The 24,472-nt window shown below is 42.9% G+C and overlaps 4 protein-coding genes and 1 non-coding gene across 10 annotated transcripts; 3 read left to right on the top strand and 2 right to left on the bottom strand.

Moving 5' to 3' along the window:
• Nucleotides 1-351: 351 nt before the first annotated feature.
• On the top strand, nucleotides 352-8,694 carry LOC120706264 (transcription termination factor MTEF1, chloroplastic-like). The gene is made up of 3 exons (XM_039990870.1): nucleotides 352-1,662; nucleotides 7,793-8,204; nucleotides 8,308-8,694. Exon 1 carries the CDS (start codon nucleotides 421-423, stop codon nucleotides 1,258-1,260), a length of 840 nt encoding a protein of 279 aa, XP_039846804.1. The 5' UTR covers nucleotides 352-420; the 3' UTR covers nucleotides 1,261-1,662; nucleotides 7,793-8,204; nucleotides 8,308-8,694.
• On the bottom strand, nucleotides 5,240-6,040 carry LOC120706286. The gene is made up of 2 exons (XM_039990901.1): nucleotides 5,737-6,040; nucleotides 5,240-5,638 (listed from the first exon to the last, which is right to left on the bottom strand). The coding sequence occupies exons 1-2, from the start codon at nucleotides 5,941-5,943 to the stop codon at nucleotides 5,273-5,275; spliced, it is 573 nt and encodes a 190-aa protein (XP_039846835.1). The 5' UTR covers nucleotides 5,944-6,040; the 3' UTR covers nucleotides 5,240-5,272.
• On the bottom strand, nucleotides 6,557-13,639 carry LOC120706237 (beta-1,3-galactosyltransferase GALT1-like). 5 transcript variants are annotated; one of them, XM_039990849.1, is made up of 8 exons: nucleotides 13,470-13,637; nucleotides 8,956-9,847; nucleotides 8,663-8,877; nucleotides 8,305-8,583; nucleotides 8,085-8,213; nucleotides 7,821-8,000; nucleotides 7,479-7,586; nucleotides 6,557-7,074 (listed from the first exon to the last, which is right to left on the bottom strand). In XM_039990849.1, exons 2-8 carry the CDS (start codon nucleotides 9,680-9,682, stop codon nucleotides 6,862-6,864), a joined length of 1,851 nt encoding a protein of 616 aa, XP_039846783.1. In that variant the 5' UTR covers nucleotides 9,683-9,847; nucleotides 13,470-13,637; the 3' UTR covers nucleotides 6,557-6,861. The 5 variants fall into 5 exon arrangements, with proteins under 5 accessions (XP_039846783.1, XP_039846791.1, XP_039846759.1 ...); XM_039990857.1 differs by having other exon boundaries at nucleotides 8,956-9,820; XM_039990825.1 differs by having other exon boundaries at nucleotides 7,821-8,213; nucleotides 13,470-13,639.
• Nucleotides 13,640-16,198: 2,559 nt separating this feature from the next.
• On the top strand, nucleotides 16,199-20,127 carry LOC120706273. Of its 2 annotated transcripts, none has more exons than XM_039990880.1 (8): nucleotides 16,199-16,341; nucleotides 16,621-16,872; nucleotides 17,587-17,658; nucleotides 18,155-18,219; nucleotides 18,375-18,534; nucleotides 18,918-18,998; nucleotides 19,083-19,172; nucleotides 19,578-20,127. In XM_039990880.1, exons 2-8 carry the CDS (start codon nucleotides 16,684-16,686, stop codon nucleotides 19,698-19,700), a joined length of 780 nt encoding a protein of 259 aa, XP_039846814.1. In that variant the 5' UTR covers nucleotides 16,199-16,341; nucleotides 16,621-16,683; the 3' UTR covers nucleotides 19,701-20,127. The 2 variants fall into 2 exon arrangements, with proteins under 2 accessions (XP_039846814.1, XP_039846823.1); XM_039990889.1 differs by having other exon boundaries at nucleotides 16,300-16,524.
• A 490-nt stretch (nucleotides 20,128-20,617) lies between these two features.
• On the top strand, nucleotides 20,618-20,698 carry TRNAL-CAG. Its single transcript has one exon. It is a non-coding gene; the product is annotated as a tRNA-Leu (tRNA).
• The last annotated feature ends 3,774 nt before the right edge of the window (nucleotides 20,699-24,472 follow it).

Genomic DNA, 24,472 nt, shown 5'->3' with positions numbered 1-24,472 from the left:
TACAAAAATTCATTTCAAGGAAAGATTCTTTCTTCACTGTCATTGTGATCTCATTTTTTTTGCTTGTCTAGGATGGATTGCTTTAAGTTATTTGTTGACATTATAGCCTAGGGGATTTACCAAATTTCATTTGGTGACTCATGAGAACTCAAAAATAATGTTTCTTCGTGCTCTTTTTATTGTGTTGAAAATATTTTAATTCCCGTAACAATGCACGGGCACAGACCTAGTGAAAAAGAAATATAATAAGCGGTGGACTACCTTGGGCCTGTTCGGCAGATCGGTAGCGTAACGGGCCGGCCCGTCCCAGCGGCGATGGAGAGAGGAGCCCCGCAAGTTTAGGAATGGATAGCGCACAGCAGCCGTCGGCCGCTGCCCCCCAAAACCCCAGCCAAACTCCTCCGCCTGTCCGCCACCGCCATGGTCACCCGCACGCGCCTCCCGCTCCCGTCTCCCCACACCGCCACGGGCGGCGGCGGCGGCGGCGGCAGCGGCGGCGTGGAGTTCCGCCGCAAGCTCCACTTCCTCTCATCCGAGCTCCACCTCGATCCGTTCCCGCTCCTCGCCGCCAACCCCGCGCTCCGCTCGGCGCCGCTGCCGCTCCTCCGCGACTCCCTCCGCCTCCTCGCCTCCCACGGCCTCTCCGCCCGCGACGCCGCGCGCGTCTTTTCGTCGTTCCCCTCCCTCCTCACCTCCCCGCCGGGCGAGCCCCTCCGCTTCCTCTCCGCCGACGCGCCGCTCCCGCCGCCGCGCCTCCGCGCCGCGGTGGTCCGGTCCCCGCGCCTCCTCGCCGCGTCCGTGCCCGGCACGCTTCGCCCCGCGCTCCTCTTCCTCCGCCGCCGCGTCGTTCTCCTCCGGGAGCCGCTCCCGCTCGCCGCCGCGCTGCTCCTGGCCTTCTCCGTCGAGCGCACCCTCCTCCCCAAGCTCCTCTTCCTCCGCGACGCCACGGGGCTCCCTGACCCCGCCGTCTGCGCGCTCCTCAGGCGCGCGCCCGCCATCCTCTCCTACGGGATTGAGACCAACCTCACGCCCAAGCTCCGGTTCCTCGCGGAGCGCATGGGGAGGGACCCCGCCGTGGAGCTGTCCGAGTTCCCGCACTACTTCGCATTCAGCTTGGAGGGGAGGATCAGACCGAGGCACGACGCGCTGAGGGAGAGGGGCATTGAAATGTCGCTCAAAGACATGCTCACAACCAACGATGACGACTTCAGGGAGCGGCTGATCAAGGCGACGTTGTCCGACGCCAAGGCGAGGTTGTGAGCTTGCATTCAGAAGCACTGTGTGCTTGGCAGTGATTTGAGTTCGTGTTCAGCTAAACAAGATTACCTTACAACATCACCAATGGCACCGGCAGCAATTTGGGACGCACACTATGTTTCACATGTCATTTCAAGGTCAGCCTTGACGATAAGGCTAAGATACAAAGTTCTCCAGGAGATAGGCATGGAATTGTTGCCTGACTGAATGGCTGAATGGATAATATCACACATACAGTGTCATATAAGCAGCGATGGTGTAAAAATTAGATGCCACGGCTGAAGGTATCAAACACAAAGTTATGTTTCCTCTACTTGCTGTGGTGGAAGACGAAGAATGGGCCTGATGCATGAGTTGTTGGAGAACAATGCAGTGATGAATAGTCATGGATCTCCCTGGACATAGGTGCGTGATAATCATCTGTAGTCCAGATGAGTTTTGTAATAGCTCTTTGCTTCCTTTTGCTTTTTTTTTGGATAAAGTCCATTTTTGGCCATCGAACTATCGTCTGAGTCCGGATTTGGCAATCGAACTCCAAAACCGGACACCCGCGGCCATCGAACTGTTAATACCAGACACGTGTGACCATGGACACCGATCCGCCCTGGTTTTAGCCTAGTCAGGCAGCCACGTCGGCACCCCTCGGCCAAGTCAGCACGGCTGACTCGGATCCCGCTCGGCTGACTCGGATGGGGCGTATACATCGACCCCGGCCCCTCCTCGTCGGTTCGCTGTCCCTCAAAACTCCCCAAACGAAACCCTAGCGGCGGCGGCGGCGGCTGCGCCTGCGCCTGCGGAGGCGGCGGCCGGCGAGGGCGGCGGCGACGAGGCTCCGGCGGCGGCATCTGCGGCCGCGGCGACGAGATTCCGGAGGCGGCGGCTGCAACGATAGCGGCGACGAGACTCAGGCCGAGGCGTTTGCGGCGGCGGAAAAGGTTTGATTCGTTCATGAAGTGATAGATGCAGAGCGAAATCCCGTGACTTTGGGGATTTGTCTTTGGGGATTTGTCTTTCTAGGGACTCGAATATTCAATTGTTTTCCATGTGATTTGCGAAGTTGTTTATTGTGTCCGGGGATTGATCCGTTTTTGTTTATTGCGCTCCGTACAGAACATCAAATAATGGACCCATTGGATAGTCTTGCAGTCAGATTTCATTACAATGGAGAATTTGTGAGGACTAGTAGGGCTCTGCATTATTGTGGTGGAGAAGAGGGGATGTCATACATTGAACGAGATAAAATCTCACTTCCTGAGATAATGGGGCACTTAAAAGACCACTGCAATGTTGAGTTAGGTGCTTTGGTACATTGGCTTTTCCCAGGAAAGGAACTAGTGAATGGGTTGCGTGCATTGGTTGATGATAAATCATGCATTGAAATAGAAAATTGCATTGTGGAAGGTGGTGTAGCAGATATATATATCGAGGACCCAACAGTTGTTGAGCCGTCAGATGATGGAGAAGCAGCAGCGAATGCCAGTGATTTTGAGAATGAGATGGAAGCTGAGGAGGACCCAACAGTTGAGAGTGAAGATGATGAGATGGAAGCTCATGATTTACAATCGCAAGTGTTGGTATGCAGGACCAAGAGTAGGGAAGAAGTCGAGAAGCAGATAAAATTTGTGAAGGAGTGGTACAGCCCAAGCAAGATTGATAAAGGGAAGCAAGTGCAAGAGCAGGTTCTAGACGACACAAGCAGTGACAGTGATTTCTTACCCGGTGATGACAGCTCTTCGGAGGATGATGAAGAAGGCAATGACATACATTTGCAATTCAAGAAAAAAATGAAGGGTGGTCAGGTGGCAGACCTTGATGATGTTATTTTGGATAGCACTAGTATGCCAGCTCCTGTTGAGATAGAAGATGATGGAGATGTCACACCATATGATAATAGTAGTGCAGCAGAAGGTTCAAGTGAAGACATGAGCAGCAGCAAGTATCCAAGGTACAACAAGAAGGATCCATGCCCCAAATTTGAGATTGGGCTGAAATTTACTGGGAAGAGTCAGTTCAAGAAAGCAGTGATTAAACATGGTTTAACTGAAAGAAGGTTTATTAAGTTCTTTAAGAATGAATCTGAAAGGATGATTGCAGTATGTGAGTGGGCCACTTGCCAATGGAGATGTTTGTTGTCGACCAATTCAAGAACAAATAGTTGGCAGATAGCTAGCTTAAATAATGTGCATAGTTGCCCTCCTAGAAGAGATAACAAATTGGTCACTGCAGCCAGGATTGCTGAGAAGTATGAGAAATTCATAATGGCCAACCCAACCTGGAGTCTTGAAACCATGAGATCGGCAGTTCAAGAAGAGATGTTTGCTGATGTTAGTATCTCCAAGCTGAAAAGAGCAAAATCTATTGTCATGCAAAAGGTTCTAGATGCAACCAAAGGGCAGTACCAAGTGCTATATAGGTACCAGCTTGAATTATTGAGAAGCAACCCAGGAAGCACAATTATTATTATGAAGGAACCTAATGTAGAACCACCAGTGTTTCAAAGAATGTATATTGCTCTGGATGCATGCAAGAAAGGGTTCACTGCTGGTTGTAGAAAAGTTGTAGGACTTGATGGATGTTTCTTTAAGGGGGCCACAAATGGAGAATTGTTGTGTGCATTGGGAAGAGATGCCAATAATCAAATGTATCCAATAGCATGGGCAGTGGTGGAAAAGGAGAACAATGCTTCATGGGACTGGTTCTGTGATATTTTGTTCAGGGACATTGGAGTTCAAGGGGGTGACGACTGGGTTTTTATCTCAGATCAACAAAAGGGTATATTGACAGCTGTTGCTAAATGGGCTCCAAACGCAGAGCACAGGAATTGTGCGAGGCACATTTATGCCAACTGGAGGAAGAAATTCAAGAAGAAGGAGTGGCAGAAAAAGTTTTGGTGCTGTGCCAAGGCTCCTTGTCCCATACTGTTCAATCTAGCAAAGGCTAAACTTGCTCAGGAAACAAAGCAAGGAGCAAAGGCCTTGATGAATACTGATCCTGTACATTGGAGCAGAGCCTGGTTCAGGTTAGGATCAAATTGTGACTCAGTTGATAACAACATTTGTGAATCTTTCAACAAGTGGATTATTGAAGCTAGGTTCTTCCCTATCATAACCATGCTTGAGACCATTAGAAGGAAGGTCATGGTGAGGATCCAGCAAATGAGGGCTAAGTCAGAAACTTGGACTGGTCCAATATGTCCTAATATTTTGAAGAAATTAAATGCACTCATTAAGTTGTCAGGTGTTTGCCATGCAATATGTAATGGGGAAGATAAATCCACTTGTGATAGAAGACATGGAGTCAAAGGTAGCCAACAAAGTAATTCTACAAGCCAAAATGTAAGTGGAATAATTTACATTTTTTTACTACATCTCTCATTTGCCAGTCTATGACTTTTACTTCTTTGATATAGGATCTGGAATCTAGGAACTTGATCAGATCATTTGCCGGTGCTACAGTTGAAGGATCAGCATCACAACTCAATTTGCAAGCCAATGTGCCACTGTCTCAGGCAGGCTCAAGTGTGACCATCAAAATGTCATCTGGTAAAGCTACTGCTAAAGTCAGTGCCCAGGAGCCACCAACAAAGAAGAAACCAAAGAGAGCAGCCCAGGAGCCACCAACAAAGAAGAAAGGGAAGAAACCAAAGAGAGCAGCACCAAGTTCTATGCTCCAGATCAAAGGAGTTGGTGACCAGAACTAGTACAACTCCATGTCAGTGATGTGTGATGTGTTATCCTCCCTGTCATGTTTATCTCATGTTATGTACTAGAGTCCTATGTACTACCACTCTTATCTCCTCTCTTGTACTGTGATGTGTTATGTACTACCAGACAGTTTGGGCTAAGTCAGTGATGTGTGATGTGTTATCCTCCCTGTCATGTTTATCTCATGTTCATCTCTCATATCAATGCTAACACCAATCCATATATTGCTTAGAAACAGGAGCATACATTTCGAGTTTTTCCAAAGCATCAGAGTTACATTAACTAGATCCTAATTTACATTTCATACAACCTCATGGCCAGTTAACCCAAGCCATTGCTAACACTACAACAACACATGTCACCACAAGAAACTTGAAGATAAACACTTCTTTCTCTAGTGAGCAGATCCTGCATCTCAGTTCAGCATTCTCCTCTGCCTTCTTAGTCACCACTGCAACCGTCTCTGCTCCAATTGGCTCAGCCAACGCTCTCTGCTCCTCTGCTGCATAAACCGGCCAAATTTGCTGTCGTGCTGCATCACCAACTCGCCCTTGTAGCTCTCTGTTCTCCATCCTCAGTGCTCTCACGGCGTCGCGCAGATCTATAAGAAGCTCCCGGAGGAAGGGGGACGGCGGTGGATCTACCCAACGCCAAAAGTCGCATCCTCCCATTGCCGGCTATTCCATCCAAAAAGGAAATCAAACAAATGCACAAATTGTCAACACCATCAAACAAAACCAAATCCGAATCGACCAAAGACAACAAAACCACTCACCGTAGCACTGAAACATTTGACGAATCTTCGCCCAGGATTTTCATCACTCCACGCAGTCAACCTTCCCGCCTTGTTGCCGCACTTGCAGAGGACCGGAGGCCAATAGTCGAGGGGGCCCTGCCGGTAAGGGATAGGGGATGATCTTCCCCCTTCCCTTGAGCCCCATCGGGGACCTCCCGTGCTGCTCAAGCTGCTTGAACTCGCCATGGTCCGCCCTCTGAATGGAAACCCTACCGCCGCCTCCCCAGACCTCCAACCCGCTCTTTTTTTTTTGGAATAAGTGCTCCAACCCGCACTGCCCCCCCCCCCCATAAAAGGAGCACGGTCTGAGTCAGCCGTGCTGACTTGGCCGTGGGGTGCCGACGTGGGAGGGTGACAGGGCCAAAACCAGGGCGGATCGGTGTCCATGGTCACACGTGTCTGGTATTAACAGTTCGATGGCCGCGGGTGTCCGGTTTTGGAGTTCGATTGCCAAATCCGGACTCAGACGATAGTTCGATGGCCAAAAATGGACTTTACTCTTTTTTTTTCCTTTTTTTTTTGGTGCAGTTGCTTTAGGGAGAGGTGTAGATTTTACACAAACCAACTTTATTCATACTGTTTGTTATTATGGCAAACGGTTTTCACTGGATCTTTTAAATGCCATCGTTTCATCATTTAATTTCAGTATACTTGATTACAGCTGTCAGAAATTCTAACCCATGCTCACCTGTGTCTAAAGTTCTCAGTTGTTAGGGTTGATGTTTAATGTCTCTCTGATCTGTCAAATCCACAGAAGGCTGCTAGCATTGTATTTTGGTGGTAAAATATGCACTCAGACTGCAAACAGTTTCTACACCTTGAGTGCTGATGTCCAATAACATTAGAAACAACAAATTTGGCAATGAATTGCTCCCAACTTTTAGCGCCCTAAAAAATAAGATGCTCTGGAAACATAGGATAACATGAGATGCGACTAACTAATTTATCTGTATGGCTCATTGAATTAATAATTTACAATATTGTTGGGCACCAGAAAATGAGGAAGATGTTAAGACTTCTTTGCTGTCATGAAAAAGTTAGTTAGTGGCCTGATAAGTAAACCTGACCATGTCAAATCATCAAAATTTCAAAATTCCTTCTCCATTAGTCAGTATTGCAGCAATGTGCTTGATGCGTCCTTAGGAGCTTCTCCCACAGGCATAGCATATCTCTTGGTTCTTGGTAGTGAGCAACAATGTACCCATCATTGCAACCGTCAATGTTAATTCTTGTGTCTGTTTCGTATTTTACTGGTAATCCATCCTTCTTCAGATCATTGACCCATATGCCCATTGCTACATCTTCTAGTTTGAACATCTGCAAATAATCATTTGGGTGTAGATAGCATATGATTTAGACAACAAAAAGATACATTAAGTAGAGTTGAAATCATCCGATGTTGCTGGAATGAAGGCACTTGCTGTGATATTCAAGCAGAACATTTTTGTGAAGCAGCGAGCTGAAATGTGGGCAGCTTGTCTGGACTTTACTAGACTTCCCTGCTTATATTTGCTTTCTGGACTGGGTTACTTTCAATCACTTGTTTATAAGCTTATAACTTGAGTCTCTTACGGGAGGTAGCTTTTGTTTACTAGACATAGTGCAGCTCAATTTTGTATGCAAACAAGTTTGCCTTCAGAAGAAGTGTTTTGTTGCTTGAGGGATCTTCAGTAAGCTAGTTTCCCATATGGTTGTATAAGTCACATGTTGAATAGACATACCTTTAAATGGCTTGCTTTATACCAAGTGTTGATTTCCCTTGCAATGTCTTGGGAGACCACATATCCTGGTCCATGAGCCCATGGTGGGTATTTCTCTTCAGGCCACTCCTGCAGAACACAATAGAAATGCTGGCATTTACATTTCTGGGTGATGGTAGTAACAAACTTGTATGAGAACCCCTTGTGTTTCTGTTATAAGAGCAGCATGGTTCAAATCGACTTGCATAAATACCCTTGAGCAACAACATTATTTCACTAACTCAGAAATTCAGATTGAAAGGGATTACAATATTGTTTTTATTTTACTTCTTCAGGGAGGAGCCTTTTATGTGAATAATTTACCTCTTGGCTTATGTACCATTTGCTTTCTGGATTTCTGTGGGGACTTGAGTCAGAATCTATGCGACCATAAAGTAGCCCATTGCTGACATTAAGCTGTTTTATTGTGGATCGGATCTCATCTACACGGACAAAAGCATCATCATCTGTTTTCATCACATACTTGGCAAATACAGCACTGGTCTGGTCACACAAAACACAGTTAAGCACACTGAATGACGAGAAGCAGGGAATGGAGAAGTGTAACTTTGTGATAATAATGTTTACCCCATAGATGCATATTGCTAGTGTCTTCCATGTTATCAGGCTGTAGTAATCTACGAAGGGCAACACCTGGATGTCACCATATGTGCGTGCCTCATTCCAGAGTTCTTCGTTTACCATGAGGTTTGTATGCTTTATAAAAAAAGGGAGAGAAACAATCTTAGTCTGGTAGATAACTCTTGTTAGTTTTCTATATATTAAACTCAATTTCTTAGTGTTTTACCAGGCCAACAAAAAACCGTACTGCTACTGCTCCTTGGCGCACGGCATCATATTGCATCCACGTCCTTCGAATTACCATCCTGCGCTTGAAGTTGTTTGCTGTTGAAAATATGCCAATCAGAAGGTCTACATCTTTGCCAGCTGGAACAGGTGATGACTTCAGCATTTCAATATTAGAGTTCTCCAAGTCTTCTGATGTGGGCAAGCCGCTTGCAATCGCACTCACAAGTTTGAAATCACCAGAAATTCTTACTTCAGTAACAAACCAAGGTTCCAAACCCTAGTAACAGAAGCACCAGTTCGTTAGGATTGGTCTTATATCAGATTTTTTTTTAATGATCGACATGTAAGAAATTTACCGCTCTATATGCGAATGAAGTGATGTGTTTTCCATCAACTGTCATATGGATCCCCTCCAATCCTACACGGAGCGTTGCGATAGCAAGATATCCCTGTTTAAATGGAAAATATGTGCTTGGTTCTCCATGTTTTTTGGCAGCTGTATGATGTTTTGAGTTCATTATGTCCCTGCCTTCTCTGCCCACCATTGCATTACATCTCTCCAAATCGTCCACTACAGAACAGAAAATGTTGCATTAGCAGTGTGCAAAGCATAGTATTAGACTGTCTACAAGAGAGAAGTTTGAAGTACCTTCGGTTGCATTGTTAGAGTTAGTGCTGGGACAGCGATCCTCGACCCCCCAGCCATTGTTCGCAGTGAATGTATTCTGCAATATGACTGGATCTTTAGTAATTTTGTCGCCATTTAGACGGACATTGTACTGCAGTACAGTAGGCTTTTCAGATTCCCCTGGAAGTGCTGTCCCGACAAGATCAATCCAAAAGTTACCAGAGAGGACTCCAGGAGTGCCTATAAGAGTTATCGAAGAACCGACAATCAACCCACAAGGTACATCAATGGTGAAAGAATCAGTCTCCAACTTGGAAGCGTCCATTCTGCGAATCGAGTATGGGCACAGCCTCTCTTTTTTCCTTTGCTTATAGCTTGCATTGTGAGCTGATGCTGTCAAGTTTTCCCATGCAGTTCTTCCATCGTTGATCGCCTCGCTTGCATGAGGAAGACCATTGGTGATGTTGGATAGCTGCTTCATCTGGTTCCATGTGTCTAGCCACTGAAACACTTCTGGAGAGGAGCTCCTGAAATCCGAGCTGTTTGAAGTTGAAGCATCTGTTGCTGCTGCTCCTGGAATGGTTTCTTTTGCTTCCACTGGCCTATTGAGCCACTCAAGGGGATTGGTATCGAGGATTTGATACCGAGATATCCCTGAAGTTGCGCTGCTCACTATCAAGTACCGCACGATCACCAGAGAGAAGGCGATGATCGAAACTGTAATGGCGAGCTTATTTGTCATCCACATCTTTGGTTAATTTGTTGCCTTCTCCCTGGTGCTGCGGCGATAGCAGAATCAGAACATACCTTGGCTTCAATGGGATACTGGCAGCCCTCTAGTCTTTATCCTCCTTCCCTTCTGGTCAAGGTCCAGGCCGGATAGCACCTGCCAGAGCACTGGATGATGTTACTCCTGCAGTTTGATCACTTGTTCTGTTATTGAATTCAAGCATACTAGTACACGTTATGACATTTCAGGGCACCCCCCAAGAACAAAAAATACAAATCTATATATCCTATATAGATAGCACTCACTAACTATTTCTCTCTTCATGCAAGGTGTCCACATCATTCTCCACTAAGTGTCCCACTAACTTTCAACAATCTTATTAATTAAAAAAATATTCATGTCATCTCTACAATATGCAATACTTTTAATCTTTAATTAACTAAAGTAAAATCATATACATACGCTATTTTTTCATCACCTATTCTTCTATAATGTGATCAAATATTCTATTGGTGTTTCTTCTTTTAGCTTATCAATTTTTACGAGATTCAATAAATAAGAAAATGTCCATATGATCTCTACTATATGCAGTACTTTTAATCGTTAATCTATTAACGTAAAGTCATATATATACTCTATTTTTGCAATACTTTTAATCTTTAATCTATTAACGTAAAGACTCATATACATACTCTATTTCTTTGGGCACCTATTCTTTTATAATGTGATCAAATATTATATTGGCGTTAGTTTATCGATTTCTACCAGATCTTGATAAAAAATAACATGCAAATAAAATTCATATCAACTCTTCATGCAAGGTGTCCACATCATTCTCCACTAAGTGTTCCACTAACTTTCAACTACCTTATTAATTACAAAAAATGTTCATGTCATCTCTACAATATGCAATACTTTTAATCTTTAATTAACTAAAGTAAAATCATATACATACGCTATTTTTTCATCACCTACTCTTCTATAATGTGATCAAATATTCTATTGGTGTTTCTTCTTTTAGCTTAACAATTTTTACGAGATTCAATAAATAAGAAAATGTACATATGATCTCTACTATGTGCAATACTTTTAATCTTTAATCTATTAATGTAAAGTCATATACATACTCTATTTTTGCAATACTTTTAATCTTTAATCTATTAACGTAAAAACTCATAAACATACTCTATTTCTTTGAGCACCTATTCTTTTATAATGTGATCAAATATTCTATTGACGTTAGTTTACCGATTTCTACCAGATCTTGATAAAAAATAACATGCAAGTAAAATTCATATCAACTATATAGCCTATATAGATGGCACATACTAAAGTCATTAGCTCTATTTCTCTTAACATGCAAGTTATCCGCATCATATAGGAATCCATTATATCAAATGCCACATCAACGTCCACTAGGGCCATCTATTTATGTTTTCCATCGATTTCTTTTGTGAATGTTGCCATGCAATCATCTTAATTTTTCTACTTTCAAATTTCACATTAAATTTAAGAAATCCCGCAGCAACGCGCGGGGTATCACCTAAGTGCCATGTTGCTATGTCATCAACCCACTAAGTGTCATAATTTCTATTTCTCTCAGTCATGTTTTTCAATATGTTGCGGTTCATCAAAAGTATAAATAAAGAAGAAGCCCAACAGCCAAATTTTTTATTTATTAATTAAATATTACTCTATGCAACATACATATGTTAAATCCCCTCCCTTTATTTTCTTTTATTATTGTCTCATGAATATTATTTTCATTTATCAATTAAATATTAGTCTATCTAATATTAATAAATAAATCCATATTTGTTTCAAAAAGAAAAACAATTAGTCTCCTATGGTATTTCTGTCTTCTAAAATTGATGCATCCCACTAGGAAACGTTAACAAAAAGAAAAACAATTAGTCTTCTATGGTATTTCTGTCTTCTAAGATTGATGCATCCCACTAGAAAATATTAATTTATATTTCTCTCAATCCCCATTGAGCCACCAACAATGGAAGAAACACTTCTTCATCCACCTTACTATGTCTCTTCATTTCTCTCATGTTTGTAACTTGATCATCCAAGCTGTCATTTCCTTAAGTCTCTCTATCTAACAATACACTACCACCACCACCCTTTCCACTTCTCATGATCTGTAGAACCCAACGCTCTATATATTTTGCTTAGTCGAAGCCATCGTAGCGTTACACACACTCTCGACTCCATTATTCCATTCGGTTCTGGTAGCTCCTTGCCTTCTCCAGCTATTTTGCTACTCTTAAATTTTGTCTTGCATCACTGTGGCATGCAGGAAGAGCACCATGAAGGATTGTTCCAGGTCTCTTCTCTTCAATGTTACACATTCATTCATTATGTTTTGATATTGACACTATGTTTGGTTCCTCCTTAATATTTTACTATTTGATACAACTATATTTGTACAACTATATTTCTAATTATCAACATTTCACACACAACTGCATTCCTCACATTTCATTTTAAAAAAAATATTTGCATAAATTTCGCTTAGCCAAAGAGTCGATACAAAGTCGAATCACTTCACAAAATGATGCAGACTTTTTCCATTTTCTCCTAGAATAAAATTAAAGTGATCTTACCATACCAATTACAATTCCTCTTTTTATCAGTTTCATCAACTTGAATTTTTTATATGTACTTCAATTTTAGTATTTAAGCATATCTTATATACAACCATGCCATATATTTCCAATGCTAAAATTGACTACAACTTCATATCTCCATCTTTTCAATACATTCAACTTCAATATTTTTGTTCACAAATCCCGCAGCAATGCGCGGGGTTTTCAACTAGTTCAACTGAATAGTTGAAATCCGAGCGCATACATAGACTGTGGGGACAGCTACGGACTGAAAGCGAAAGGAAGAAGTTGCCGGCCATCTCTATGGCTGACCATTTCAAAAATCAAAACCAGCAGTCTTTGGCCAATGTTCAGAAAAGTGGCAGTTCTCGTAGCTGTCAAAGATACGAGAACGTGCAGACGAGCTTGCAGCTCGGTGGTTGAGCTTAAGAGCTGGGAGCACCCCGGTCGTGCATGCCTTCAAGCCAGGACTCCGGTCCTTTCTCTAAAAAAAACAAAAAAAAAACGAGGACGCAACACCAGGAAAGGCCAAGTGTGCGCCGTGCCAGACCAGGCGGCCACGGTCAAGTCGTGCGTTTGTCGCCGGTTCTTGCAGACTTCCATCAAACGCGTGGGCGGCATTTCTGACTTTTGTCTTTTCGTCAGGAAATGTACAGGACGATTATTCTCAGGCAACGATATCTGTTGATGTGTTTTCCTTTGTGGCAACCTGCCTAAACTATGTTTTCCAAAAAAAAAACCTGCCTAAACTATAATCTTTTATCCCTTGTATTCTCGGAAGGGGATGCCTGAAGCCCAAAACATATCGTCTCTATTGCTAAAAGCTAAAAACACATACTGAAAGGCTATCAATGAAGAGTTTGCCAAAGGTTCTGATGAGAGAGAGAGAGAGAGGAGGGGGGGAGGAGTTGGATCACTCTGGAAAACATAATTCATGGAGTAACTACCATGCAAGCAGGCTGTGTGGAGCAACCGCTCCGTTTTCTTACTGAAAAGAAAAACAGAGGAGCAACTCTGCTCCTCTTGATCAGGGCACTAACTCGAGCAAATCCAAATCAACAGGAAAGCAAGAATTGCTCCGGACATGGTCCATGGATGAAACTCGCTTCTTCTGCAGAGAGAGAGAGAGAGAGAGAGAGAGAGAGAGAGAGAGAGAGAGAGAGAGAGAGAGAGATGGCTTAATTAATTACCTGGTGCTTGGATCTTCAGTTATGGAGACGGATGGTCGCAGGGAGACAGATGAGAGGAGGAAGAGGAGACGACGGAGGGAGGCGAGGCGGCGGCAGAGCCTTAGCGTATGCCTCCGGGCTCCGGCCGGCCGAGGGGTTTGACGGGCGAGAAATACGAGACCCGCGCGCGCGTGGTGCTTGACCGCGCGCGGAGACGCCGAACAGAGAGTAAACTGCCGCTGCAGCAGGCTTGCAAGTTGCATTCGGCTTGACGGGCCTTGGGCTCATCGTATTGCCATCGCGAGCCCGACCGACCGCCATGGGCTGCGCGGTGCACATCTTGATGGGCCGGCCTCACGCACGCAGCGGATGGGCTTGTTTGTTGTACACTATCGTGCGGCCTGCTGAAAAGGAAGAAAGGGAGCCAGGTGCGCCGGCAGCCGGGCCCACCGGCCGCCTGCGGCCATGGCTGGAGCCCATTAGCGCAGCTAACGGCCGTTAAGTAACCAGCGTCGATTAGGTGGAAGTGGAAGTGTGAAAGTTGTAAAAAAAAAACAAAACAAAAAAACAAAGGTGGAAGCGTGAAAGGGGGGTCTCGCTAGTCGCAAAGTCCAAGCACCGAGCTGGTCTCTCCGAAATCTAATTGGTCTACCGAAAAAACAAAAATGAAAAATTTAATGGGTCTTAGCTGGAAAAAAAACAATTAGCCGGACTTTGCTATGATTGCGCTGTCAACCGATGCCCAGAGTATTCGGTCGCACATCATTTTCTTAGAGTACTTAATCCCGGTTGTTCAAGTAAGCTCTCGAGAGTGTCGTTGCTTGCCCCCAATGCTTTTTTGAAGAAGAAATATCTATGTTCTGGCTTTTACCTAAAGAATGTCTCAAAACATCCGCATCCATGGATCAAAATAGAGAAGCTATGACTAGAAGTGGTAATAGATTAGTTCTAATATCTCCTTCACAATCTAGTTGAGCTTTAAATCATTCTTTGCTCAAAAATATATAAAGTGTGAACACAGACTTTTTGAATCCGATCCTTAGAATTTTTTTGGCTAAATTTCTAGACCATTTACCACTCCTAATTACAATACACTACTTTTAACAACCATAAATTCCAGCGCTACGAGATCCCTCATTTCTATCGTTATAACTGTTCTTATGGAGTAACGCTATCCCAACTATCGTCGTTCTCACATATTAGGAGATAGCAAAATCTCAAAATAGTTTAGTTTGAAGGGTCACAAATAAAGCTGGCTGGCAGGGAGAGAAGGAAAATCTAGGTGTGGTTATTGGATTGGCCTCTAAAGTAGTCTTCGCGGTACCACTCTCGCTAGAATTTCAAGGGCATGCATCCTATGCGGATCACAAAAGAGAAATGATGATTCCTAGCATCATGAGGCGAAGGGATTATTCTAGCCTCTAGCCCCTAATACAAAGCTGACTCGCGCAAGCAACACTCATGGTCATCCGACCAAAAAGGGCCTAAAGCACTTTTGCCGTAAACAAACTGGTGAGTCGAGCATGGCTCAGTTTGTTATATATGTTTTTTTTATGGTAAAACTTGTCCATCCAAGTTTGAGCCTCTGATTTGGTGCAAATACCTTTTTTGCTATTTTTTCAATAGTAAGCGAAATGCACATCAACAATAAAGTGTGTATGGTGATTTCTTCAGACTTCATCAACCTTGGGATCCATCAATCTAATCTCATATGGTCCCTGACCGGATAAGACATGCATGTTTTTTGTGAGAAAAAAGTGATCTACATGTTATGTAAGAAAAAAAATATAAATCTGCCAAAACCTTAACTTCTTTAATTAAGGATAAAAGTTGGTGCTCATATAGCCATATGGGTAGAGTGCGCTGTGTGCATTCATAGGTGATAGGTGTGATTAGTTCATACATGCATCTGTATTATGTTTTAAAGAAAATAAATTTTATCACCAAACAGTCTCCTTTTTGTTATATTGGAAAAGTCTGAATTTGCCTAAAACGACATCTTTAATGGGAGGAGAGGGCAACGATCTGATTTGTTGATCCTAGAAAAAAAAATCTCACCATGATTTTTAGATAAAATAAAAGTATAGACAAATGAGGTAATTTTGAGACTACATTTAACGTATCTTCCGTCATATACCATAAGTGTGCATAAAAAGACCAGTCTATGCAATGTTACAAGCAAACTACAAAAGTGGTGTGCATGGCAAACGCGTGCATGATGCTCTAGAGACACGTCTAGTGACATCTCTACCATGACAAATGAATGAACTATCAACTATATAAAACCGTACCAAAATCGTTGAATCACAGTGCCATTGTACCAATATCCACGCAGAAAATCACCACACACGACGTCAAACTTGGCTAAATGAAGCTTCCTGCCCTAAAATCAATCCCTGCACAGCTGACTGTAACAATCTTGTGAAACCGCAGTTCCCATGGCCCGACGGACGGGGGACATTTGCTGTGGGCAGTTAGCAAATAGTACCGGCTGTCCGGCCGTCTGGAATCCATTAGTGGCTTCTGGATAAAATGTCCAAGCGGGTGCGAATCGGAAATGCCCGCTTCCAGCTGATACACCAACCATCTACAACTTCCGACTGCCGCGTGGGCCCGTCTTCCGTGGGAGCCACAGGTCATCCAGTTTAATTCGGCGGCAGGTGCGCTTGGGCTCGATCACAAGGGAAAACGACGTCAGCGGCGAGCTGACGGCTCCGTCACGGCGAGCAGTCAGTCAGTCACACGGCCAACGATAAAATCGCCGGGAGGCCACCACGCGAGACGAACGCGAGGGAAGGGAAAACCAGAAGAAGAAAAAGAAAAAGCTTTTTTTCGAGATATTTCGGAAGAAAGAGGAGTGCCTGCCTCGCAGGCGCGCAGCTCATTCGCCGAGGTAAAAGGGCCCCCGCCTTTCCTCCCCCATTTCCCTCTCTAGTCGCCGGCAATCGTTTCCGACCTTGGGTCTCGCCGGGTTCCCCGAGGCGAGGGCTTCGATTCGACCCGGGAATCGCCCAAATCCGCTTGGATTTGACCTCGGCTCGGCCCCCCCACGGGACGAAATTTCTAGGGGTTTAGCGTCAGATTTCTCCCCCTTGAATATATTCGATTTTTTGCGGTGAATTCGACTGGCTTTGATCATGTCCTGAGGGCTTGTTTTATCCTTGTGTTGCAGCGCACGAGATCCTCCAGAGTTTTTGAGCATTTTGCCGTCAAATTTCGTGGGGGATTTGCGCGTATGGGGGATCATGTCGCGGTGGATGTTGGGGAGCTCGTGGCGTCCCGAGCCGGCGAGGCAGCGGGGTTGGTGCCCGGCGGCAAGGAGGAAGCCGAGGCGCTGATTGGGATGGTGGAGTGCCGCATTTGCCAGGAGGAGGACCTGGCCAAGAACCTCGAGAGCCCCTGCGCTTGCAACGGTAGCCTCAAGGTGCGTGCTCCCTTATTTGTCTTCAAACTAGATATTCTGGTTCCATTATATGTTGCTTATTATGCTGTTTGCCTCTGATTCGTGCTATTGTTATTCTTAGATAATAAATTCTTAACTCTAATGTACCTGGATTGCAAGCATCAGCTAACCAAAATACATCAATGAGACTTAGTCCTGAACCTTTGTTGCAACAATTAGCTTGGCAGTTGGAACACATGCTGTTTGGTGCCTCATCTGCTCTTTATAAGTTGTTGCTTTAGATGTTGTGGCTTTTCAGATAAATGTACATATTACGCGGATCTTCTGTATCTGATCTATAATCTTATTTGCTGCTGTGGCTCTTGATATTTCCATGAAAAAGTAGTTCCATAGTATTTCCATGTCCTCATAAGATCCTGCTTGATTTAATCATCATTGTTGCTTAAAGAGTTGGTCATACCTTTACCTTTACCCTTGCTGCCAACTACTTTCTGCAAGCTTAACAGACAAGTCACATTTGTATCTTGTGTGGGTTGCCTTCAACTGAAGACTTAAGTAATTGTCATTGTTTGCAAGTGGTCTAACTGCTTATGAGAATCTGCCTTAGCACTTTATATGTGCAAATCAAGACAAAATGTGTTTGCTAAATTTTGTTATATCACATTTCTTTGCATAGTAGTGCGAGCAAATGCACTTAGTTTTGCTAAATCTTGTTATATCACATTTTTTCCACAGTATGCCCACAGGGAATGTGTGCAACGTTGGTGCTATGAGAAAGGAGACATAACCTGTGAAATCTGCCATCAGGTAAACAGTTATTTCTTCTTTAGATACTCCTCCACATATAGCAAAATGGAAGCTAACTCATGTCCTGCTTTGTTATCCTTGTATTAAGACTCAAATCACTGGCCTTTTTCCCTTCTGCTTTCTTTGAATGCATTTCACTGAAAACATCTTGCCTTTTTTATTCTAATAATTTATTTGGTCGCACCTAGTATTAGTGCATTGTATTGTTATGTTTTCAGTGACTGTTTAAACATAGGAAATATTCAAGTACTAGGGCTTACCATAAGTAAAAGAGGGTCGGCGCCTGCATTATAACTGAAGCTAAACTTTGTTTAGTTTAAAGGATTTTGGATCATAATGATTCCATGAATTTTAATTTTTGTAACTCGAGTTGTAACCTTTTACCTTTTCTGGCATATGTTTGCCTTTGAAGAAGCATTTATGTATTTCCTTACTGATTTGAATGTAAACTTTGTTGCTGTAAATCAGATTATGAGTTTTATTCTCTGTTGTTCAGTCGTACAAGCCTGGCTACACTGCTCCACCCCAGGTGCATCATGATGAAACTACCATAGAGATAAGGTTTATCATCTTTCACAAAGCTAATATTTATTTCCACTTCTATCCTGGTGTTTTATGTGAATGGTATTTCTGTATGATTAACAAAAGGCTCTGTTTTTATAGATCATAAAGTTTTTTTATTTCTCAATGTGTGCTCTTTTTCCTTCATTTTTTAGTGGTGGAGATTGGACTATCTCTGGCAACCGTTTGGATCTACATGATCCTAGAATCTTGGCAATGGCTGCTGCTCAACACCGTTTGCTTGAAGATGAGTATGATGAATATACTGCAACAAACAACAACGCTGCTGCGTTTTGCCGTTCTATATTTCTGATTGTAAGTTTTGTCGTTTCTAAGCTAGAAAGATGGACTCTTTTAACCTCTATTATTTTGAAGTCATATTATCCATAGAAAGATAGCCTACCCCAACTTGCTTGGGAAAAAAGGCTATGTTGTTGTTGTTGTTGTATTATCCATAGAAAGATCAACATCTCTTCAATTCAATTGGCCCTGCGCCTGCACCTGAACTTACCTTTTCACCTCAAACTACGATTAGAACTCATGCTGCTTATTGCTTTCTGAAAGTTTCATCTTAGCTCTTTTTGGGCCTTTACAATATTACTATAATATAGGTCAAGTAATTTTACTTTCTTTTCCTACTTTCCCCATTCTACCATGTAATATTAAATGGTATCTACCTATCCTCAATGTTTATCCAGTTGATGGCTCTGCTGCTCCTGAGGCATACACTAACCATTACTAATAGTGACGATGAAGATGATGCATCTGCTATCTTCTCGGTGAGTGATTAGTGCTCTGTTGTATGTCTCCTATGAAAATTTTCTCTATCACTGTAAATTTAACTGACAGATAATCTTGGACAGCTATTTCTTCTGAGAGCTGCTGGATTTTTGCTGCCTTGCTACATTATGGCGTGGGCTATTAGTATCATGCAGCGCCAAAGACAAAGACAGGTTGGTCTAATGCAAATGTTTTGCTTTCTTGTGTATTTAGTTTTGAGGAAGAAAATTTCCACAACTATTCATACCTAGCATGAAATGAATGAGTTAAGATACCTAAGATTATTTTTTTCTTATTTTTGCACGTATATCCTTGTTTGGCATAGCTAAATTTGTCCTTTCTGGTCAAACATGAGGTTCCTGTGTCAGGAAATTAGATCACTCCTTGTCTGGTTCAATTTTCAGTAGTTTAGCGTGCTTGGATTCCGGGGGTTGAACTGAAACAGTTTTTACTCCAGTTGCCATATGAATTAAGAACAAACAATTTTTTTATCGTGTTTATGTAAGCATGTTCTATTTGGGTGTCTCCATTCTGTTAATGTACTTATTAACATTTCATGGTTTCATTAAATACATCAGGAAGAAGCAATGCTATTACCAACGGAAGTGGCATTCATTCTGCACGGGAATGGAAGAACAATGCAATTTGCAGTAGCACCACCAGAATCTCCGACCTCCCCTCAGCCGGAACCAAACCAATAGAATAATAAGCAACAGGTCATCTCTCGAGTGATACCAGATGCGTGTCAGCATCTGTGGTTAGGAACTGAAGCACATTCTGCAGGCCTGTTGCCTCGGCCACCTGGAATGGCCATGATGCAGCAAAAATGTTGTGCCCTTCTTCGGATTGTGTTAACACTTCACAGCTGAGGTTCAATGCTTCTTTGACAGGCTCTCAGCATTTTCTGTACATAAAGACGTTTCTTTAATAAGTGAATATAAGTTAAATCAAGAGAAAGTTTGAGTTTCTGCCATGGGACTTTAGGTTCAAACCAGCTGCCAAGTAGCTTCTCTTGTATAACAAATTAGATGCTACAGTTGTGCTTTGATTTTTGGATGCCTTTCTGCTGACTATTATTGCGCTGTATCTCTATGCATGCTTGAGACAGTCATACTAAAAATTCCATGATATCAAGTGCAATTGATGATTGCCCTTAGAATAAGTTTCAGATGCTGCGTAATGGTAAGTTTGGTTAGGTGTCGAGTGTTGCAGGATGCCAGGATGGAATCAGCTTGAATGGAACTGAACGAAATGTGCTCGGCTGTGCTTGTACCGCATCATTAGCATGAATTCGTTCAGTATCTTTTGAGTTAAAATACACTTTGTATGGATGAAATGGTCCCGGGCATATTTTCATTTTCCACGAGGTCTCCTACGGGGAAGTGTATCAACAAGCACTTGCGAGACAAGGAAAGGGACAACTAGGCAAAAGAATTCGGATCCAAAATCATGAAAGAGGAACAAAACTTAGGTCATTCAACGAACAGAGATGGACAAAGCCGAACCTCTTGACATTGTGCTCTTCTTGTTTGCTCATCAAAGGTTAAATGACATTTTACACCAAAGTACAAAGTCTTGTTAAATTAGTTATCTTCTGATAAACTTGCGGTACATAATAGTCAAGATGGCCGAGTTGGTCTAAGGCGCCAGTTTCAGGTACTGGTCCGAAAGGGCATGGGTTCGAATCCCATTCTTGACAGCCATATTTTAATTTTTGTTTTGCCAACTTTGAAGTCAGAGGTTGTTTATTTTTTCTGTTGATTGCAGGCAAAGGCGATGTCAATTTCAGATGAACAATCTGATGATGTGTCGCAAGTCGCTTCAGAGGGTGCCGTCAAACTGTGAGCAAAACGTCTCGCTTATCTGAACTAGCTAATATGCGTGAGACTGACAATATGACTCTTTATAGCAAAATAACAGATGACAAATGTCTAGCATACACGAAAACTCGATCGCTTTGATGAGGATGCAATGCTGCATTGCTGCTCCTCGTCCTTAGCCCTAGCGATCAAATTCATTCACTTCAGAGTTCAGACGCACAAAAGAACACATCTTTTATTGGAGTTGCATTACATCTTGCCTCAGATTGCCACATCCTTGGCACTCTCTCCCTCTACCAAAAGCATCTCTGTACAATTTCTCTCTATATCTGAATCTTTCGATCTCTTAAGCATCTCACGGGAACAACCTCTGTTTTTTCTTGGACAAGAAAAAAAAAGAAACTACTGAAGGAAACCAAACCTCTCTTGTTCCTTGGACGCCGGAGCGCTCAGCATTTGTTGTGTATCGGGTCAGATCCTCTCCTGACCCGGCGCTTGCTCATCCTGTCGGGATCGAACACGGCCGACGGGGCGGCCCCGGCCCCGGCCCCGGCCGCCGCCGCGCGCTTCTTCTCCGGCGTATCGAACCTTGCGGATGGCAAGACGTCTGGACTGCTGCTGCTTGGCGCCACAACGCCGAGGCTTCGGACGGCGAGAGCCTCCTGCGTTGCAGAGGCCAGGAGAACGAGCGCGACGACAATGGCCAGCCGGTGGCAGTGAGCATCCATTCCCATATGCCTCTCTCCTACCTCCGATCCTAACTGGGTAGTAGAAGAAAGAGGCAGCTTGATTCTACACGGAGGTGTGGCAGTGTCGCAATCTGAGTCTGGACGAGAACTGCAGAGTGGAGGCTCAGGAACTATGTCCTGTTGCTTGTGTCTGCAGATATAGGGGGTCTTGGTGAGATCTTGGACCAAAAGCATAAAGCTCAAAGAGATTGGTACCGAGCTGTGGCTTTATTTCATCATGGCCATATGCAACCCAGTCTTGCAATTGCCACTGTGGCAAGTATGCTCCAGTCCAATGAGGGCACATTCTGCAAACCGAAGATTTTGGCCTTGGGAGGCCCAAAGATTTTATATTTGTGTGGGGATTCACCCTACAAATGAATTGGAAACCAAACTATACCCACACCATCCTATTCTTATGAGAGAAATTATATAAACCCACTACACTCTACTCCACCCCAAACCACCACCACACACCAATCCAACCCAAACATTTGAGCCTCATAATGTAATAATTATTAGCCAAACTATGGTTACAATCCAATAAGAACCCGTTTCTAAAAAAATATGATATAGATCTTGTCACACTGTTTTGCACAGAGTAGCTGCCAGTCATACTGAGTCATCTCCAACAAATTTCGGTCAATTTCGATAAAATTTTATAGTGTGAACGTGAGGTTTTAATTCTAGAGTCCGGTTCTTGACATGAGGCCCACGTGTAGGTCTAACCACACTGCTTTGCACGGAGTAGCTGCCAGTCATACTGATTCATCTCCAACAAATTTCGGTTAATTTCGATAAAATTTTATAGTGTGAACGCGAGGTTTTAATTCCAGGGTCCGGTTCTTGACATGAGGTCCACATGTAGATCTAGCCACACTATTTTGCACAGAGTAACTACCAGTTATACTGAGTCATCTCCAACAAATTTCGGTCAATTTCGATAAAATTTTATAGTGTGAACGCGAGGTTTTAATTTCAGAGTCCGGCTGTACACAAAGAACCAATTTCAACCCAATCCAACCCAACCTAACCCGTATTTATATAGAATCTGCTCCACCCACCCCATTAACTAATATAACCCATTTCAACCCACCCAAATACACTCCATATCAAAACCCAACTAATTAAATATATTTAAACCCACACTATTTGCAGGGTGAGTGGGGATTGGAGGGGAAACCTCTCCAAAACCAAACTACTGCTAGTATACAGCCAGCACAATGCTTTATGGTCCATCAGCTTCGTGTGGTGTGTATGGTTCTGTCGGAAGCTTCTGTTTCAAGCGACGCAAATCAGCACGCTTCTCGATGCAAAAAAACTGCGCCAGAGAACACACCTTGCGGTGCTTTATACGAGTTGTTTTCTTGTGCTGGACCTGTTGCTTTGTGCTCTTTTCTTCTTTAAATCATTCTTGGCTTGTTCCGGCCTGTCTCCTTTTGCTGTGGATTTAGTGGGTCCCGGTGCATGGCAAGCCCCGTTCAAAGATCCAAAGAGCAGTCACGACCAAAAGCGCCACAGGAAGCAGCATTCCCTCATCTGTCAGTTGGTTCAAAACATGGGTGATCCGATCCCTTCATTTGTTTAGGTTAGAGCATATTCGAATGTGTGTCATACCGAGAATAAGCATGATTTTGGAAATAGTGTTAAAAGAATATGACTATGTACTATGTAATCTTGGCGACTGATAAGTAAATAAAGGTATTTGAAAGTGTCTTATACAGAAATAAGCGTTAATCTTATACAGAGAACGATAAGCGTAGTTGTGGAAATAAGCATGTATATCCTTAGACCATGCATGAAACAAGTGTAACGTTTCTATGGTGACAAATGATTAGTTTGGTCCTCAAGCATTCATGAAAAGACTATTTTGTTTCACTCGCATCTATAATCGGCATGAGACATTTGAGCCGGCCAATATAATACCCCAGGGCAATACAAAGTTCTTTGGCAAGTCAATTTGATCAACATGAAAGTTGAGTCAATCTGGAAGATTTTTATTAAAACAATTTGAATGTTCTCATCATTGATTTACGATCTGCAAACCCTTTTTATGAGTTAATTGAAGGTTTCCCTTTTTATATTCTAGAGTTGATTTTTAGGCTCCAACAGCTAGTGTGCACTCTAGCAAGGTTATGTGGAGGGGCGGGGAAGGAGGACGATGAAGGCGAGGTGAGGGAAGAGAATGAAGGATGGGAGATTTTTGTCTTCATGAGTTCGTGTTGTTTGAATTAATTTATTCATTGCTACTAGTAATAACAATCTTTTGTCATATATCCTTCACCTATAAGAAGCACATGCTAATTCTTTATTATGGTGCAAAAAGAATATATGTGCAGCATACCTAGTTTACCTAGTTCAAATACTTATTGTACCAATGTTACTTAACATACAACCAAGTTGTACAACTCACTCATGTATCCTAATGTTGTTTCTATGGTTGGCCGGACGCAACACAATCTACGGTCAACCCGGCCATACACTCTAGGTCGACACGGCCCAACGCACCAGGCCCACACCCCGCCCGCCCCCACCAGCCATACTTTTTCGACCACGAATTTTATTTTTGAAATGCTTTTGGGCCTCTTGGTTTGCTAGCTATAAATTTTTTATATTTCAATATTCTGCTAAACAATTTTTTATGTGGATCGAATTTTTTATGCTCAAAATTTTTTAATGAGCCATGCAGAAATCTCGAAAGTTTGTTAGTAAAAAGGTTTTATAAAAATATTTTAGTACAAAAGTTTTTCTTAGATAGTTTGTTAACAAAAAAGTTTTATAAATTTTTTTACATTTTTATCGCTCTTAGATAGTTTGAAACTTTTCTTATTTTTCAATGGCCTACCCAACATTTTTTACATCAATTTTTTTGCTAAATTTTTTTGGCTAACTTTTTTACTTACAAAATGTGCAAAAAGCAATGCA

Source organism: Panicum virgatum, chromosome 1K (assembly GCF_016808335.1).
Source record: "Panicum virgatum strain AP13 chromosome 1K, P.virgatum_v5, whole genome shotgun sequence".
Classification (NCBI taxonomy): Eukaryota; Viridiplantae; Streptophyta; class Magnoliopsida; order Poales; family Poaceae; genus Panicum; species Panicum virgatum.
Note: the sequence above shows the minus strand (reverse complement) of the source record. Positions and strands in the feature narration are given on the sequence as shown.

Coding starts and splice junctions, on each gene's coding strand:
- LOC120706264 (XM_039990870.1), top strand. CDS start 421: ATGGTCACCCGCACGCGCCTCCCGCTCCCGTCTCCCCACACCGCCACG.
- LOC120706237 (XM_039990825.1), bottom strand. CDS start 9,682: ATGTGGATGACAAATAAGCTCGCCATTACAGTTTCGATCATCGCCTTC. Junction 7,587..7,820: donor AATGGTACATAAGCCAAGAG/GTAAATTATTCA, acceptor TGTGTTCTGCAG/GAGTGGCCTGAAGAGAAATA. Junction 7,075..7,478: donor ATAAAGCAAGCCATTTAAAG/GTATGTCTATTC, acceptor GATTATTTGCAG/ATGTTCAAACTAGAAGATGT.
- LOC120706286 (XM_039990901.1), bottom strand. CDS start 5,943: ATGGCGAGTTCAAGCAGCTTGAGCAGCACGGGAGGTCCCCGATGGGGC. Junction 5,639..5,736: donor TCAAATGTTTCAGTGCTACG/GTGAGTGGTTTT, acceptor TGGATGGAATAG/CCGGCAATGGGAGGATGCGA.
- LOC120706273 (XM_039990880.1), top strand. CDS start 16,684: ATGGGGGATCATGTCGCGGTGGATGTTGGGGAGCTCGTGGCGTCCCGA. Junction 17,659..18,154: donor CCTGTGAAATCTGCCATCAG/GTAAACAGTTAT, acceptor TCTGTTGTTCAG/TCGTACAAGCCTGGCTACAC. Junction 18,999..19,082: donor ATGCATCTGCTATCTTCTCG/GTGAGTGATTAG, acceptor AATCTTGGACAG/CTATTTCTTCTGAGAGCTGC.